At 40.6% G+C, this 20264-nt stretch overlaps 1 protein-coding gene across 3 annotated transcripts in view; it reads right to left on the bottom strand.

Moving 5' to 3' along the window:
• Positions 1-8182: 8182 nt before the first annotated feature.
• The window catches only part of FAM53A (family with sequence similarity 53 member A), a 37261-nt gene continuing 25179 nt past the window's right edge, over positions 8183-20264 (bottom strand). For all 3 annotated transcript variants that reach the window (XM_089510962.1, XM_089510959.1, XM_089510961.1), the window contains exons 4-5: positions 19405-20204; positions 8183-9789 (exon numbers count right to left, since the gene is read on the bottom strand). In XM_089510962.1, the coding sequence (XP_089367088.1) occupies positions 9475-9789; positions 19405-20204 (1115 nt within the window). In that variant the 3' untranslated portion in view covers positions 8183-9474. The remainder of the gene's footprint in view (positions 9790-19404; positions 20205-20264) is intronic.

The following is a 20264-nucleotide window of genomic DNA, read 5'->3' as shown; positions in this document are numbered from 1 at the left end:
CCCGCCAGAAGAGATCTGTCTTTAGTGCCTTCTTAAAGGCATCTAAGGTGGTGATAAAATGGATCTCTTCCAGCAGGTTGTTCCATAACATGGGGGCCATGGCTGTATATGCTCTGTGGGAAGTTGTTGTTAGTCTACCTTTGAATAATCTAGTAGATTCTTCCCAGTTGTTCTGAGAGTGAGGGGCAGATTATGTAGGGAGAGGCTTTCCCTCAAGTAACTCGGGCCCAAGCCATGCAGGGCTTTAAAGGTGATAACCAACACTTTGTATTGTGCCCGGAAGTTAATTGGCAGCCAGTGTAAAGATTTTAGAACTGGTATTATATGGTCTGACCTGGATGTTCCAGTGACCAAACTGGCTGCTGCATTCTGAACCAATTGAAGCTTCCGAACTTGGTACAAAGGTAGCCCCATGTAGAGCGCATTGCAGAAATCTAAGTGAGCGATTACCAGTGCATGTACCACTGTTTCAAGGTCCTTTTGGTCCAGGTAGGGGTGCAGTTGGCTTATCAGCCGAAGCTGATACCAGACACTCCTGGCCATCACATCTACTTGAGATGATTTGAGTTATGTTTTCAATGAAAAAGAGAACATTGCATCTCTTTCCCCCTAAATCCATTTCTATTGCTTAAAAGCTAATGAAACTCTGGATCAAAACAGGGATCAAAACAAACTACATTGTTGTGTGGTTTTTGAAAGGCAGGGAGCCAGCTCAAAATCACTGAGCCCTTTGAGAACTTTCATACCTGAATGCGAATTATACAATAAATATTTTGGTTGAAGCTGGGTAGTATTGGCTTTCCTTCAGAAATGGGGGTGGAGGATTCTTAAATTGTGATTTAAACAGTAACTTTGCCAAGTGTTGGTACAGAGGTAGTGATGCCTCCTATCAAACTTGTGAATGTTATGTTGAAGCTTTTTAAAAGCAAGCCATTTCACTCAAATTATCCATTGTGTAATTAGCAAATCAAAATTTGCATTCACACACATCCAAAATGTTGTATTGATGTTTATTCTTGAACGATTCTTGAAGAATAAACTCATTTGAGTTTGTTTGTTTGTTTCATTTATATCTCACCTTTCTCCCAATAATGAGGCTCAATGTGGCTAATAACATATTTAAAACAATACAAATTAAAAAGGCATTGATAAAAGTATAAATATAAGATTTGAAAACATTTAAATCATTAAAACAGTAAAAATATTAAAATTCAGTAAAAGACTATATACACCTAAAAGACTATATACCTTTATAAAATGCAGATAGCACAAAATGTTTTGACCTGCCAACAAGAGAGCAAGGATGAGGCCAGCCTGGCCTCTTTAGGGAGTTTCCAAGACTGGGGACAGTCACTGAGAAGGCCCTCTCCCTTTCTCCCACCAATCAAATGTGAGAAGGTGGTGCGACATAGATAAGGGCCTCTTCAGATTATTTTAATAAAATAAAATAATAAATAAAACTTTAATTTATATCCCGCCTTTTCTTTCCACAGTCAAAGCAGCATACAACCTTTTAAAAAAATATAATATATACAATTCCACCCCCTTAAAAAAGGATTAAACAATTCCATCCATTAAAATTACAGACGATAAAAATCTGAAAACAATACTACAATAATAAAATAACGGTGGGCAGAGTCTTCGCTTGTATATGACTGTGGGGGGAGTGTTACATGGTTTTAGAGGTCTGATGGGCTCGTACAAGGAGATATGGTCCTTCAAATACTCTGGCTCCAAGCCATATAGGGATTTATAGGTGAAAAAAGCACTTTGAATTGAGTCCAGGAATGGACCAACAACCAGTGGAATAGTTGCAACAAGGGAATTGTGTGGTCCCTGTAGTCAGCCCTAGCTAAAAAAACCTGGTTGAAGATCTTTGGGCTAACTGAAGTTTTTGACCACTTTTCAAAAACAGGCATGCAAAGTGCCTTACAGTAATCCAAACAGGATGTAACCAAGGCATGTACCACCGTGGCCAGATCCAGTGTCTCTGGGGACAGGTTCAGTTGATGCACTAGCTTTATCTACACAAATACACTCCTGGTCATCATTGAAACATGGGCCTCCAGGCTCAGAGCTGAATTCAGGAGTACCCCCCAAAGTTTGCACCTGTATTTTCAGGGTAGTGCTACTACCCCATCTAACATAGACTGAATCTCTATTCCCGGATCTGTCTTTTGACTGACTAGGAGCTTCAATTTGTTTGCTCTCATCCAGTCCATTAGAGCTGCCAGGCACCAGTTTAACAGCTCCCTTTGAATTAGGTGGAAAGGAGTAATAGAGCTGGGTACCATTAGCATATTGGTTACACCTGACCCCAAAACTCCAGACAACCTCTTCAAGCGGTTTCATGTAGATATTAAATAGCATAGGGGAAAAGGCCGAACCCTGAGGGACTCCACAGGCCAATGACCAAGGACTCAAGCAGAAATCCCCAGCACCACCCTCCAAGAGCAGCCCTCTAGGTAAGAACGGAACCACAGTAGAACAGTACCTCCAAGCCCCATCCCAAAGAGATATCAAAGGACCAGCAGAACCAACAGGGATACACTGCCCCTGTCCAGTTACCTACATATGTTATCCACCAAGGTGACAAAATCTGGCTCCATCCCATAGCCAGGCCAAACATGGATCTAGAAGGTTGGAGACTGGCTTATAGTTATCAAGGGAAGTATTTTACAGGAGTGGTCTTACCACAACCCCCTTCAGGTGTCTTGGGATCCTGCCTTGTTGTAAATAGGCATTAATCCCTTCCTTTACCATTCTGGCCTGGTTAATTAGCCAGGAAGGGCAAAAGTCTAGTATACATGTGGTGGCTCTCACCTCCCCAAGGATTTTGTCAACATCATCAGGCTGTACAAACTGAAAAGTATCCATCAATACTGGACAAGCAGAGCCACTGGAACAGTATCAATCCAAAAATTAAGAACGAGCAATTTTATCTGCAAAATGGTGGGTGAATTCTTCATAGCGGATTGTTCAATGGTTTATATTCTTCTTTGGGTCAGATTGTAACAGACCTCTGATGACTTGAATATGCACTCAAATGGGAACGATGCCCCCCATAATTTGAGTCCGCGTTATAAGCCAATGGGAATGGGGTCAAGGACTCCATCTTCCTGGTGGGAGAGATCCAATATACTAGAGATGGCTAGCTCTTCAAAGGAAAATTAGGCTTAGGATCAAAAAATTAAGGAGACTGACTGACTGCATTTTGTGAGGCCCAACATCTTGTTAATCACAAACAAATGCTTCATACAAGGTGGAAAGCAGCAGGAAAAAAAGGAGTACCACATTCCAGGTAGATAGACACAATCAAGCCTTGAGTTTGCAAAACCTGAGCAGGGCTGTTGATGATGGAGTGACTTGGAGATGATCTCTCATTCATAAAGTTATCATGTACGTATTCATAACTGCCCAACAGGATTCTGGCCTCTGTTTGCTGATCTGTTATGCAAGCTCTCAGGCTGGTTGGTTGGTTTTAACAACCAGCTGACATTTTTCTTTTCATGGAATATCCACAACAGTCCTTGGAAAAACAGAACTATTTTATTGCTACCTAAAAAATGGGTTCTTTATATTTCAAGATGGATTGCAGTGAAAAACTGCACAGCTACTTTCAGATCATTTTTTCCTACTCTGGATGGAAGGGGGAGCATATGGTGTTTGTTTGAACATTAGGATTTTGACACACTGTATCTTTTGACGCACGTCTCCAGAACCAATAGTGAGCAAAGAGTCATAAGAAATCTCTCATTGGGTGAATTTTCTATGGTATTATGAAATCTGAATGTATATTGGCCAAATTGATTGTCCAACTTTCTTTATCCCACTGCAACCTGGACAGGTTCATGTAGTTTGAAAATGGTTTTCCGGAACACCTCAAGAAATGAGAAATGAGGCTTTTTGTAGTGAGATATCACAATTAAAAAGAAAATAGTTTGGATCAATGGCGTCACTAGGTCTGCCATCACCTGGTGCGGTAACTCATGGTGTCACACCCTAAATGGTGTCCCACACCCACCCCATCAACCTCCTAGAACCATATACACCATTATTCATTCATCGTAATTCCTGTATATTATTGAATGTAATGGCAATAGTTGGGACAAAAACAACTGGCAAATTTAAAGTTATATCTTTCAATTACATGATCATACACATTGTCTAAATGCATTTATACATACATAGTTTCATGTGGTTGAAGTGAAAATTTGGTAAAATGTGATTTTTTTAAAAAAATTAATTGTTAACAATTAAAAATGGGAGCCACAGTCCATCATCCCCACTGAAAGCATCAGCCACACTTTCTGGAACTTTTCTCTTCATCAGATATAGCTATTTTAGTGGAATTCTATTGCTGTCGAAAGACTTACCGTATATACTCGACTATAAGTCGATCTCATGTATAAGTCGAGGGCAGGTTTGGGGGGCAAAATTATGGATTTTCATATGACCCTTGGATAAGTCAAGGGTGAAACTTTGGGACATGCAACAATGGATCTAAATGATGAAGCAAAAAAATGCCAAAGAACCTACAAAATTATGGCAAGCATAACTGTTTTGGCTCACACTAAAGGCTGGATGGAAGAGAGAGAGGTCAGTACTTCCAGGGCAAATTGCTCTCTTGCTTTTCACAAGAGGATGGTTCCCTTTTTAATAACAGTTAAAATACAGAATTTACATCGACCCGTGGATAAGTCGACCTAGGTTTTTGGGGTCAATTTTTTGACTAACGTTTCTAGACTTATACATGAGTATATCCATATCTGTCAAAATGACTTTAATATCTTCCTGTTTTTCCTCAGAAATTAAGGCAGGTCTAGCTTCCTGCATCTTGCACAAACAGTCATCTCAGCATCCCCATGCTCATCTCCAAATTCTCCATATGAGTGGCTTTTAGAAGGCCTTGTTGGTCTTTTCTGTCCTCAGTCTTGTAGAGGAAACAGGTTTATCGTTACTTGAAGAGCTCATGAAAGTCTGCATTGTGTGAGGTTTGTGCGCCCTAAATGGACTCCTTCCTTTCAGAGAAACTAAATTTTTTTTGCTTCTTTGCTTGTGATAGCCATTTTCTTCGCCTGCTGTATATTTTGTGGGAGGTGGCTTGTTGTCTGATGCTGCTCTCAATAAGTGTGCTTTAACAAAACATCATATAATATGCCCACAAGTACAGCATTTTCATTTAGTTTCATCCCTCTTTAAAACATCTTAAGACTTTTCACACTTTTGTAACACCAGTTCTTTATAGACCACTTTTCTTAACCACGTGGTTAGAGGTTTTGTGAAGTAATAGGGTTTCTCCCCCCTCACCCTTAAGGCCTCAGAGAGAGAAATAATTCCCTCCTCTTTTAATGCCCCTTTTGTTATCTATTGCCTAGCAATTATTAACACGAGTGGCCCCTTTTCTGTGATTACATATCACAGTAGTTTTAAGGTGTTTCAGGTCAAAAGATTTCATAAGGGAGCTCTGGTGGCACAGTGGTTAAATGCAGCCACGAGACTTGTGAGCTTGATCCCAGGCAGGACTGTTAAGTCCACTCATGCAAAATCCACTCATGAGTACCCAGGTTGTTGAAATACATAAATATAGATGGGTACACCTGGCTTAACGAGACTAATGTGTGAAAGGGATCTAGGAGTCCTAGAAGACCACAAGTTGAACATGAGTCAACAGTATGATGCGGCAGCTAAAAAGGCCAATGGGATTTTAGGCTGCAGTAATAGAAGTATAGTGTCTAAATTAAGGAAAGTAATAGTGCCACTGTATTGTGCTTTGGTCAGGTTTCACCTGGAATACTGTGTCCAGTTCTGGGCACCACTATTTAAAAAGGATGTTGAGAAACTGGAGTGTGTCCAAAGGAGGGCAGCTAAAATGGTGAAGGGTCTGGAAACCATGCCCTATGAGGAACGACTTAGGGAGTTAGGGATATTTAGCCTGGAGAAGAGAAGGTTAAGAGGTTATATGATAGCCCTGTTTAAATATTTGAGGGGATGTCATATTGAGAAGGGAGCAAGCTTGTCTTCTGCTGTTCCAGAGAACAAGACCCAGAACAATGGATGTAAGTTACAGGAAGAGATTCCATCTCAACATTAGGAGGAACGTCCTGACAGTGGAACACACTCCCTCAGAGTGTAGTGGAGTCTCCTTCCTTAGAGGTCTTTAAACAGAGGCTGGATGGCCATCTGTTGGGGGATGCTTTGATTGTGAGTTCCTGCATGGCAGGGGGTTGGACGGGATGGCCCTTGTGGTCTCTTCCAACTCTATGATTCTATGATGCTATGATATGTGGTATAGAAATGTACTTATTGATATAAGCAACAAACTGAGGGTTAAGTATTGGGTCTAATTCGACCTCGTCACATTGTCTTATCACATACAGTCAACTGTAGTTTTTTTGTGGGTTTTTCGGGCTATGTGGCCATGTTCTAGCAGAGTTTCTTCCTGATGTTTCGCCAGCATCTGTGGCTGGCATCTTCAGAGAATACAGTCAACTGTTCTGCTCTGACACCCCGCCGCATGTATAGCAAAATCTGAGAGACCTCAAGTACTGTTGTTCCTATTGGCAGTATGACATGTGCGCAATTGTGGTGGCACAGCTGTATGCATGTACCACCACTGGGAAAAATAAGGTGGGGCCATCCACGGTAGCTTCAATCCACAGATGGCAAGCTCATGAAAGAAGAAAGCCAACTATACATCATTTTACAGAGAGAATGCTTTACAATATTTATCCAAATTGTAGAATGTGTACATAGATTTTATCAATGATAATACTTTAAACCATTTTATTCACCATGCTGGATTTATTTTGTATGCACTCTTTGTACAGGCTCATAGACTGTTCCTATAAATTGTACTTTTCATGATTTGATGTTTTTTCTCACCATGGTACGGATCCATCTCCTTTTTTTTATGGTACTCATGCTTTTTATATAGTATTTTTCTGTCATCAGGTGTACGTTTCTTCTTTTGGGGGCTTCTTCTCCCTCCCCTCCTCTTAAGAAGAAACTCCTTGGCCTCTGTTGAACTCCTCCTCAGCACGTTATTTCTCTTGTACAAGGCATTTTTGATACATTTGAGGGTGTTCTTCACAGCTGTCTCATCTTCCTGGTGGACTTTTCTTGGCGGTTCACATGCCTCAAGGATTCCATGTACAGAACTCTATGGCTTTCTCTTACCACTCTATGTCCATGGCCATTATTCAATGCTAAACTTAGGGCTGTTGGAATAATTGGTTCCTCCTATATTTGGTTTTTCACATCTCTATCTTAGGGTGCCGGGAGTCTTTCTGAATGCACTTTCACAATCTCTCTCTTGTCTTGCTGCTGCCACCACTCTTTCTGGAGGTTTTGTGATGAGAAGGCAACATCCATCATTTCTATCCAAATCATATTCAGAAAAGGCATGTATTTCATATGGAATGAGATATGGAATGAGATAAATGCTTTCTTCATTCAGCAACCTTTTAGGGCAGCTGTAATCTCTGGGAGACTCTCTGTTCTCTGCTGGGTAAAGATAGCAGGCTACTCATCACAGCTTTTCTCTGCGGTGAAATCTCTATTCTTCATCCCAAAGATGTAAGGTCATCAGCAGCAACTTCTCCTTCTGAACTCTCCTAGGGCTCTTCAGCATCCCCGTATGCAGTATAGCTTCTTTCTTTGTTTTAAGCTGGTTGGCTGTTGTGGCTTGATGCTTCGGTAACTCATAATCACAACTCATCCAAGGGGCTCTCTACTCTCTGTTCTTACTAGGGCTTCTTCATAGGGTTTGCATGCTATCTTCAACACCCATGAGTGGATCTACATGGCCATTATTATTATTATACAGCCATTTGTCATGAGCAGCCCCAAAGTTGGCAATAAAAATAATTCTGTCATTTAACTCTCTCCCACTCACATGCATCTTTAACATATACATCTCTAAGGATTCCGGTACATACACTGGAAGCATATGGCATATTTGTTGTAGTGCTTAAAACTTCTATTTCCCACAGAAAACGATCTGCAGAGCAGGCAAAATGGCATACCTTACATAGATACCCCACTACCCATCAGTAGGAAATTTGTCTTGTGCTTCAAAGACATCAGATCAGCAATGAACCACTTCCAATTAACACAACTGGATCCTACAAAGAACACAAGAAACTGTGACATAAAAATAATTACAATTCAGACAAAACTGTAAAGCAAAATGCATTTAATTTAAGGACTAGTTTTCTTTTAGTATTGCTGGAAAGATTGCCTCTGGGGAACTCACCATTCCAAAACCTTCCTAAAAGTTCAAGTGTTTTTGTCATACATTCCTCTAACCACAGTAGGTAGGCAATGACTTGCATTCAAGTCCACTCAAGTCCTCTTCAGTTGTTCTGTTTATCAAACATGTGTTGCAGAGGAAGCATGCTAACCTTGCTGCACTCTGGAGGGCAACAATTTGAAAAGGAGGCTCCTTGAGAGCAAATACCCTGATTTTTAAGCTCCATGGCTCTTCAAACTGTTGCCTCTCATTTGCTGAGAGTGATGGATCTGACAATTGAGGTATTAGCACTAGTACATTATCTTGTGCTCCCTTTACATGCTGAATAAACATATTCAAAAATGCCCAGAAAGTGGTCAGTAAGCACTGCTTCAGGCATCACAACAGTTTAACTAGGGCAATATTGTAAGATATTATAAAATAAACTTTAGAAGGTTTAGAAAGTTTTGATAGAAAGAACCTTAGTGCTGATTCACAGAAGGTGCTATGTGGCAACATTCTTTTAGATATGAATATTCTTATTCTTCCTATGTTCCCATTAAAAAGTAGTACATAAAGGTAAGTTATGCATGTATCCAGCTACACATAACTGTAGATCTCCATGCTTTGGGCTGCTCTTAGAAAGGCTATTGTGGCAACTTAGTTTGGCAAGTGTAATCTGGTTCACATACTACTTATTTTACCCAAAGAGAGGCAAGTGCAAATCAAGGAACATTCAATGGTGTCACTGACATATGAACCAAGTTCTACATGTATGCAAAGCCATGCCAGCAAAGAGTTCCAAACCACTCACCACATAAGGCAATTTTATGCTTTGGACCAATCACATATGGCTTGCTAGAAATTTGTTTATGTGAATCACTTCCATCCATGTTCAGCTATTTAACGAAAGGCTAAATCCTGCATAAACTCACTGCAGCCAGCTGCAGCACTGATCCTCTTTCAAAAATTCGTTTCAAAAATATTCACTCTCTAGAGCTGGAAAGGAAAGAACCATAGACATTAGGAGTTGTCTAAGTCAAAATGATTTCCTGACATATTACTTCTAAAGTGTCCATGTGTACATCTACAATTCATTGCTAATTGTCCTCATGACTCTCCACTTCCTGATTCCCACTAAAACAGTAGGCAGACTGCACAAGGTGGAGGAACTCAGGAACATAGCATCATCACCCACTAACATTTCTGGTACAACATACAGGTTTTAGCATGCCTTTGGTTCAATTATTTTCTATCTGCTCTAGATCTAGGGCCTCACAGTCCAGAGGAAAGATGCCTTCTTCGGTGCTCTCACAGTCACTGGTCTCTTCTTCACTTTCGCACATGGCAACCACTTCCACGGAACTCGTGCTGAAGCCAGCTTGCTGTGAGCTATGGTGCCAGACAGCACTTGGCTGCTCTTTTTCTAGACTGAAACGAGGAGTGATTATGTTCATAAAGTCATTTGAGTTGCATGGAGAGGAGACAATGGTCTTCATCTGTGTATCATCATCCTCATAATCAAGTGAGCAGAGACTTTTTGTATTTTTTAAAGTCTGCAATTAAAAAGCATGTAATCAAAAATTAAAGGGGCTAACAAAATGGAATATTCCAATATTTATTTGTCAATATGCATTTCGAGGGATATTGTTTATGACTTTTTAAAAATTCAACATGGGCTAATTATATATTTGCTGGCCAACAACCTATACAGAAAATTATATATGTTCGGTTTGAATACCTTTGCAGCAACTGATATTCGTCATTACATTATCATGGCACTGAACACAACTGATGGACTCATGACTTCAGGGTATGTATGTAAGGTGTATATAAAAGATAAATTAATTTTGTATTTAGACTTGGCTCTCATCTCCAAGATATCTCATTATGTGTGCATATACAAACACAGTTATTAGTCTGCCCTTCCCATACGCGAGGGATCTATTTTGGACCCACCCACCCCACCCCCGAATATAGGGAAAAGAGTGTATGCTCAAGCCCCATAGAAAATAATGGCGCGCGCAGCGCAGGTACACACCCCATTACTTCTGCCGGGGCTTGCCTTCCACATAAGCTCAAAGCCGCAGAAGGCAAACCCGCCTATGAGGAGGGTCAACTGTATATCCAAAATCCAAATCACATCTGGTCCCAAGCACTTCAGAGGAAGGAGACTCAACATGTATGGTATTATATGCCTTATAGAGCAAGTCTGACAGAAAGGGGGGATACAAATAAAATAAATATGTATTTGTTCTCTTCTTTTTCTTACTCTCCTTTCTGCTCTCTGTTAAGTGAAGCTGATCAAGAGCTCAAGTCAGGTCTCATCAGTAGCAGGAGGCAGACTGCTATTCCAGGAAACCAAAGCCCTGGGCAGAATTTCTTAAATGTAATACTGCCTATGCTACAGGTGACAAAGGGCTTTCCAGAGTGCAGTGTGGCAAACTACTTCTAAAGCAAAATCATTCAGCCAATATTCACTAGGCTTTGGGATGGCTGGGCCCCAGACTGCTGAGATCCATTCCATTCCATTTTACTTGGGAGACTTAATAAAAACTGTTTCTGAGTTAGATGTTTTCAGGTTATGATTTTGTGTAACTGAATTTGATTCACAGAGAATGTAAACGGCTTTTGAGGCCTGCAGTTCACTCACAAATCAAGGTATAATTGAAATAAATCAATGCATTGTCCACAAAGGCTTGCACACCTCTTTATAAGACAGTCATTTGTAGTTCATTCCTTGCGCACTTAGACCCTATACAGACCACCCTGAAAGGCCAGCATGTGGGTAGAGTCAGGGCACAGCGTCCTGATGCTGTGACTCCTCCCCCAGGGTGCCATGATGCCAAGTGCCACTCCAGACTGAGAGCAGCATCATGGTGCGCATCTGGCGCTGTGTCCAGATGATGCAGCACCGAAGGGGTAACATACAGCTGTGCCGCTGGTACCCTTCGGAGGATGCAAAAAGGAGCCACTTTTCTGCAGCTCCTTTTTGCACCATCCAAAGGCCTGATTGGGGCCACGGCGTGAGGTTGCTGTGGCCCCGATCAGATCAGGAAAGGGGCGGTCTGTAGAGCCCCTTAGACTGACTCATAACTGTAAAAATTTAGAGAATTAATACCACAATCTTATTTATCTTTCCTCATAAGAATGCAACTATATATAAGATTAAGAGGCAGCATGGTGTAGTGGTTTGAGTGTTGGACTGTGAATCTTGAATCACTGCTCAACCACAGAAGCCCAAGGGGGTGAACTTGAGCAAGTCACTCTGCCTCACAGAAAAGCAATGGCAACCCCCTTCTGAATAAAACCTGCCAAAAACAACAACAATCAGTGTTCAGTTCACCTTAGGGTTGTCCTAAATCAGAAACAATTTGAAGACACACAACAACAACAACAACAACAACAAATAGGATTGCAGTCTTAATTATTCAACTTGAAATCAAAAGTGTATTCCACAAATTTCATATAAATACTGTTAATCAAGTAATAATAATACTTCTCTACACTGAATTCTGAGAAAAGCTGATAAATGTTTCCACAGAGATAGGACAGGGGGGGAAAAGGCAAGGAAACCATGAGAGATTACTAGACATTCTGTAAGATGTCATGATTGAAAAATTGATAATCTGTAGATATAACCATTTTGATTCAAGGATTCCCTAAGGCCTGAAAATTATGTCAAGGGTTCCTCCAAGGTAAAAAGGTTGAGAAATACTGACAGGGACGTAGCCAAGGGGGGGGGGGTTCTTGGGGTCCAGACCCCCCCTTCCATTAGAAAAATGAATGCTGTGTGCCACTGCACTGCCACACTCAAGCCTCATTATAATGGTGGCACTTAGTCTGGACCCCCCCCCCCCCTTCCTAAAATCCTAGCTATGTCCCTGGTACTGATCCAGAGTATTTTGATGCAACTACTTGCTCACAAAAGGAACCTACTCATCTGCAGTGATTTGGCTTGAGGTATTACTACAGTATCTCCAGGGTAATACTGATAATCAGTAGATCAATGAAGTTCAGAAATAAACTCTCAGTTTTTAAAAAACACACCATCACAGAACTCTACTATACTCTGTAAGAGTTTAATTGATGTCACACATTCATAGGGGAAAAAAACACAGACAGCCTAGTCTTGAGTAACTTTTTCAACGATATAGTCATATTATCGTATTATATTAAGCAGAAAGTTTGTGACATTCAATAAATGTTACATTTAATAATTAATACATCACTCATGTTGCAAACATGTTTAAGTCATAATATTCACAGCTGAGTGGGGACAGTCAATGTTAGCATGTGTTCTGCTAAAGAATTCTATTTGTAAAATGCCAAAAGGAAAGGACAATTTTCCAAAGCTTTTACTCTTGAAAACTTCTTAAACTTTCTGTATAAGCCCTTTGCAAAACAGTGGCTCAGTTACATTACTGTTTGGGGGCTAATTTTATCTTCTGACATACTGACAACCCTTCTGAAAGGAGGGAAAGCATGAGATGCTCTACACGTCTGTCACCTCTATGTTGCTGTTTTAAATTCTTCCACCCACAAAGAGTGAATGAAGTGTTACCACTTGGGCTGGTGTTCCATCAATATAGTGATGTTACCTCACATTTCCACAAACTAATCCCAACATAGCAGTGAGCATTACGTCTGGAGATAACACAGACAGACAAATAAAAACATTAACCAGAGAATATGCTGTTTAGTCAAAAGATTTCATGACTTGAGACGGAGATATATAACTTAGTCTGGATTCATTTATTTATTTTAAGCCATTCTCCAAACATGGGACCCAAGGTGGCCTATAGAATAGATTAAAACAGAGCACAGCTAAAAACATTTCCCCTGGATTCCTTCTGAAGGTTCAGGCTCAAAGCAACAGTTACATGTTCAGTGACTAGCAGCATAGTTTATTTGATTTTTCTGAGTGACCAGAACCAGCTTCAGTTACACATGCACTAGTTATAGCCAGACTGATTCCTGCAGTGCTCCATGTGAGGCTGATGTTAAAATCTGTAAAATATATAAAACGACTTTTTATGGTTTTTTTAAAAATCTGTGCATAACTGGTTTTTAAAATTATTTTTGCTTCCCTGTTCCTACAATACACATTTTATTGTTTGCTGTCATAAATTATATTTTTATTGTATATGTTTGAAAGCTCCTTTCATACAAGGACTTTGGAAAAAAATGAGCTATATGGCCATAAACAAAATAACAATGGGCCCTGATGTTTGCTGCACTGATAAGACAGCCAGCTCTGCTAATATTCAATCATTTTCTGGCAACACAATCTAATTCATAATCTATGGTCCCATTGGAAGCTGAACTACCACCTGATTTGCCTCAAGGTAAAAAAAGAACAGGTACAGGGGAAAAGATTTCTTCCTTTCTCTTTACCAGCTAATGCAATAAATTGTGGCAGTCTGGAAACTTGCAGTCCAGCTTTGCATACCCAGACAGAAAGTAACATCTGAGGGTAGTTCTACATTCAAGCTTGATAGGTCATAGGTTGTAGGGTAGGCAGTATGAAATCAAACCAACTTCAACTATGGAAGCTGTTCTGCTTTTTGTGAAGATGAGGAGTGGCCACCTTAACATCTGACTGAACTTGAGAAAGGGATAGTAGCAATGTCAGCCAAATGAACCAAAAAGCAAGGCCATATCCCTCTAATCCCATGAAATATATCCAGGTCTCAATGGCCTTGGGCAAGGTGTTCTGGGGAGCAATGGCAAAAAGGAAGCAGTAGGGGACAGGAACAGGAAAATTACTGCATTCACTGATATCTGTCCTGTTTTGTCACAACTTCCAAGTATCAAGCAGATGCAGCAAAACACCATTGAGATTATCACCTAGGGAAAAGGAAGGAACAAAGCAAAGTGTTCCCGTTCTTATCCCATCTTTATCATGTCACGCTTATCTTGTCCTTCTCCCATCAGTGAAGTGGAATGGCTCTGTTACTTTGTATTAACAGGAGTTTCCATTAATACAAAGTGATGGGGCCATTCCACTTCACTGATGGGAGAAGGACGGGAGAATGACACAATCAGTGTGACATCTTATAAGAATCTTTGTGCGATAAGGACGAGAGTGATCCACTTCACTGCTCTCCTTTTCCTCATGTGATAATCCCCCATGTTAATTCTCAATGCTTATGGGCCCAACCAGGGTGGATTTGATTGAAATCACTACTCTCAGAAAGACTCAATTTAATCATGTGATTTCCCTCCCCGGAAAAGGACACTCTTCCTCGCTATAAGCTTAATACATATTTCACCCAAATCATCGTTACTGAAGACTCATTCTTGCTAGTATAATATTAAATATATACAACCAGATGAAGGTTTGATTGTTACGATAACAACTTTTCAGATTAGTTTTACAGTAATATAAAAAAATACTGATTTGGTTATACCATTAGAAACATATCATAGGCCTGTTACAGACAGCCAAAATAAAGCTGCTTCGAGTCACAGTGGAGGTATGGTGTTTCAATGATGCATGTGTCTTAAGAGTCCAGAAGCCACACCAAAGCCACGCTCCAGTCCTTAGGGCTGGAGCATGGCTTTGGTGCAGCTTCTGGACTCTTAGGACGCATGCATCATTGAAACACCATACCTCCACTGTGACTCGAAGCAGCTTTATTTTGGCTGTCTGTAACAGGCCATAGTTATGAAATTATTGTGAAGTGGATTATCTCCAGTTTAATAGGTTAATCGTTCATATTTGGACAACTTTTCTGCTGTATTTTATTGGAAGGAGAAAAATGATCATTACCTTAATGATAACAATTTAAATCATTTAATTAAATTAAAACAATAACATTATAGCTTATATATTCTTGTATTTGCTTTCATTTTTACTGCTTGCCCCTCCCTCCTCAGCTTTTTCTGCAGATCTATTCCACATTCAGTCTCTCAACAATCTCTTCACAGAATGTTTTGAAACTTAAGAGGTGTTGATTCTGTGTGAAAACATTTGCAAAAGAACAATGGGATCACGATCTTTGTGGACACAAATTCACATTTTTGAGAACTGAAAGACCAAGTATCTGTTGCAATATCCTCTAGACAGAAAACTGCCAAATAATCTCACAGAAACCTCTGGAAAAGCATGACACTGTGAATTGATTAATGGAATCCATTTACCAAAAAATTTAAACACTGCATGAATATACATTCTCATGCTACTTAATTAGAAACTAATCCCAATTTTATGATGCATAAACTTTCCCAGCTTCGCCATGAAGGCTGCTGGATGACCTTGGGTAAATCACATGCTCTTCCAAACCTCCTCTGAACAAATCTTGCCAAGAAAACCCCATGACAGATTTGTCTTAGGGTTGCCATAAGTCAGAAATGACTTGAAGTTGCCTTAACGTAGAAATGATACAACAAACAACAAACCTTTGGACCATAATGTATCTTAAATAGAAAACTATCTTTAGATCTTCAAAAAGCATTAATTTTAAAAGTTTAAAATTTAAAAAAATCTGATTTTAATTATTAAAATTCCAAATAATAATAATAATAATAATTAAAATCATTTATTTTTATCCACCCTAGGCCCAACACAACACCACTTGAGACTGACACATGCTTACATGCAACAAGAAGCCATGCATTTTTGCAATTCAACTTGTAAGGGAAGTGGCATCATTCATGGTATCAAAGCCTGAACACATCAGGGACAGGTGAATTAAGATGGCAGCTTCTTACAGCTAAGCAGGACTTGAACAGAGACATTAGTGAAGGCATAGAATCACAGAGTTGGAAGAGAAGGGCCATCCAGTCCAACCCCCTGCCTTGCAGCAAATCACAATCAAAATACCCCCGGCAGATGGCCATCCAGCCTCTGTTTAAAGACCTCCAAAGAAGGACACTCCACCACTCTCTTAGGAAGTGTGTTCCACTGTCGAGTAGCTCTTACTGTCAGGAAGTTCCTTCTAATGTTAAGGTGGAATCTCTTGTCCTGGAGTTTGAATCCTTGCTACACATCCTATTCTCTGGAGCAGTAGAAAACAAAGCTTGCTCCATCCCCAATATGACATCCCTTCAGATGTTTAAACAGGGCTATCATATCCCCTCTTTACCTTTTCTTCTCCAGGCTAACATATCCAGTTCCTTAAGCCTTTCCTCATAGGGCATGGTTTCCAGACCCTTCCCCATTTTAGTGGCCCTCCTTTGCACACGCTCCAGTTTCTCAACATCCTCTTTGAATTGTGGTGCCCAGAACTGGACACAATATTCCGGGTGAGGCTTGACCAAAGCAGAATAGTGTGGCACTATTACTTCCCTTGATCTAGACACTGTACGTCTATTGATGCAGCCTAGAATCACACTGGACTTTTTAGCTGACATCACAGTATTGACTCATGTTCAACTTGTGGTTTACTAGGACTCCTAGATCCTTTTCACATGTAGTCTAGTTAAACCAGGTGTCCCCCGTCTTGTATCTGTGTGTTTTATTTTTTCACCTTAAGTATAGTACAACTGGCCCTTGTTATTCATTGGTGTTTGGTTCCAGGACCACCCATGGATATCAAAATCCATGGATGCTCAAATTCCATTAAAACCAATGACATAGTGAAATGACGTCCCTTATATAAAATAGCAAAATCAAGGTTTGCTATTTGGAATTTATATCTTTCTGGAATATTTTCAAGTCGTGGATGCTTGAATCCATGGATAAAAAATCCATGGATATGGAGGATTGACTGTACTCACATTTCTCCTTGTTGAAAATCATTTTGTTAGTTCTGGGCCAGCTTTCTAAACTATTAATCATTTTGAATTTTGATCCTCTCCTACAGGGATATCAGCTACTACTCCTAATTTGGTGTCATCTGCAAATCTGATAAGGATTGCTGCTGAAAGAATCACCAAGCAGCTTTTGTGCCTGGCCTGTGAACAGAGGTATGCAATCTCCTGTGGTCTGGAAGCTGCACATGCCCTCTCCCCATATATAGGAAGCCTGCACATCCACATGCCCTCAATTAAACTAATATCATCATCATCATCATCATCATCATCATCATCATCATCATCGGCGTTCCCATTCCTGGTGTCACCCAATGCAGGGTGGGGGCTGCTGGGAAGGCAGGAGGGGACCGCTTGGCCCTTCTCACCCCACGGGAGGAGAACCCAACTGGGTGTCTCCCCTCTTCATCATCATCATTATTAGCAGCAGCAGCAATAGGAGAAAGAGCTGCTGCCCCCTCCCAAAATATCTAAACTATATGGGAGGCAACTCTGTCAGATTTTTGGAATGCTCTGGCTTTTATAGGCCCAGGAAGTGCCTTTCAAAATAAACAAACAAACAAACAAACAAACAAACAGTTTCATTTGGAAAAAGACCTTATGATAGGCATTGATCTACGAAATGATAGGCATTGATCTACACCTTTTTAATATATCAAAATGATAATCTCTGACCTGCATCTTGATATCAAAAAGTGCATCTTAACCTGAGTAGCCAAATGGCCCTAGCATGTGATCTCCCACTGAAACAAGGGAAGCTATGAGGTTTTGATATGTAAATGAATTTCCTTTCCCAGCTTGGATGAGATTATGCAAGGAGCTGCTAAGTGCTATCAAGAAAGATGCTATCAAATGTCTTAAGGAAGTGTCTCTCTTTGTGATTGAGGGGGAACCATTTGAATCAAAGGAATGGCATTTTGTGTAGCCATTTGGGTCCCTACTCTGGCAGAAACATTTGGGTTAGATCAAAACATTTGGTTAGGATGTGAAATACACTTCAAACAGTTTCCTTTGATTACCTTTTGTCTAGAGACCCTGTTAAACCCTTAAAAGGGTCTCCTAAATTTAGGGAGGGGGCCAGCCAGCCATTCACTGCTGGTAGCCTCTCTCTGCTGCTGGCAGCCCAGCTATGTCAGTTTAAAGTCAGTCTTTCTCTCTGACTTGTCTGCTAAACCAGACCCGCAAACCCACACACACAAATTGGAAGATAGAACTTCTACACCAGGTGAGTATTTCCATTAGAAAGCCTAATATCTATCCCACATTTACTATGTTATTTCCTGAGTCTTGTATGAATGTATGAGCGTACGTGCCTGTATGTTTGAATCCTTGTTTCCAATAAAAGAGACATTGATTGTACTTAGAGCCTCTGCCTCATTTCTGGATTTCTAGTTCCTGGTATACAGATCGAAGGGGTGATCCCTGAGGTGTGGTAACAGGCCTCCTCTCGCGACCTTGAGCTAATTAAATTCCCCATTGATAATTTGGTCACTGTTCACTGTTACACTTACAGGCCAAAAACAGCTTGAAAGGGGCAAACAACTTGGTAGATCTGTCCCCCAAGCTCCTAGAGGATATAAGAGCAGTTTTTAAATAAACAAGGAAGGGGAGGTACTGAAGGATACAAGAACTGCACTGGAGCTGCTGAGCTGAGACATGAAGCCACAGGCAACGTTCTGCTCTCCCTCCCTCTAGAGTGGCATTACAAAAAGTACAGATCTATTATGTGGGAGCTAACATTGTGCTTGCTGCAGCTACAACACATTACTTTCAGCAGTGGACAGCAAGAGATTTTTGTGTGGGGGGAGGGGTCCGGTGTAGGAAGGTGTTCCAGTTGTCCTGGAAATTAAGCCCCCCAAGAGTCCCAGCAGTTGCTCAAGTATGCTCTATGCTGATGCCAAAGACAAGTCTTCCAGCATAATGCAACTAATGGGTTTATATTTTTCTCTGTACTTTTCAGAGAAACCACCTTTAGGGTATTCACTGAAGATGTTTAGATACCAAGAAACAATTTTTAATTAGAGCAGAAGCTATAAAGCAAAGCCTTTATTTCTGCAATGTCCCCAGTCAACCTCTTTAAGGATTTTGTTCTCTAGAGTTCCATTCTATGCTTGGAAAAATAATTCCAAGATCTTTTCCACAACTAAAGAAAACAGACTTCGTTTTTCAGAACATTATCTGTCACAAAAACCAACTGAAATCTTAAGAAAAAATGTGCATTTTCCCATCTATGTTCTGTGCTCTAAAATCACTTAAATCTCATTCTCAAAGACAAAAAGCAGTTCACAGATTGTAAGAAGGTGCTGGATTCACAAAGGAACTATCAACTAATACACCCAGGAAGACTGTGTGAATCGTTTGTATGGGGTAGGTCTAATATTATAATGCACACATACAGAGACAAATAATCTCACCCGAGTCATTTTTAAAAAGTCTAATGAAGGGCGATTCCATTGGACATCCTCATCTCGTCTACGCTTCAGCCGGATTTTCCTTTCATTCAGGACACAAGGCTGTGAGCGACATCTCAACAAGCCCTGACTCCAACTAAGCTCTGGTGTGGAGGTGGGAGTGCTATTGGCTGAAGACAAGCTGCTTCCAATTTCAATAATATGTTCCTGTGATAGGGAAAGGCGACGTCTTGGGTTGAAGTCATAAGAGCTTCCAGAATTCCAATGAAAACCTGAACTTGACCTTCCTTCACTATTGTCTACAAAACCGCTACTTGCAGAAGAAGGTCTGGGCACTGGTGAAGTGCTGAGGCTGGTGATTTGGAATACATTTCTGATGGACTGTCCACTGTGGGGCAAGCTGGTGCTTGAGGATTGCTTTAAGGTTGTGCTTCCATGGCTATTGCATCGTTGCAAAGTACTACTGCCTCCACTGTTGCATCGTCTCTTAGACACAGGAGTCCAGATTTTTGAACTACCAGGTTTCCATGGTGATCGGCACCAAACCAACTCATTTGGCTCAGAGAGTGACCTACAGTGTCGTTTGGTAGGTGGTGTCAGTGGCTGTCTAGAGTTCTCATTAAGACTTAGTTCACTTATTGATCCTGAAACCAGAGTCTGACCTGAAGAGTCATATCGCTGATCTGAAACCACACTGGATGCACTTGAACTAAATGGACACGATGGCAGAGAACAAACTGAATTCTTACTTTGTTCAGTTCTGATCTGAGAATCCTCATGTGAAGATTTCCAAGGGCCCTCTTCTGTAGAGTGGAAATAAAAAAGATTTCCAGAAAGTCATTAGCATTAAAAACATTATGCCA

The sequence above is a fragment of the Sceloporus occidentalis genome, unplaced genomic scaffold (genome assembly GCF_023333645.1).
Source record: "Sceloporus occidentalis isolate IW3139 unplaced genomic scaffold, rSceOcc1.0.p SCAF_2, whole genome shotgun sequence".
NCBI classification, from domain to species: Eukaryota; Metazoa; Chordata; class Lepidosauria; order Squamata; family Phrynosomatidae; genus Sceloporus; species Sceloporus occidentalis.
This window is presented reverse-complemented; position numbering and strand designations above follow the sequence as displayed.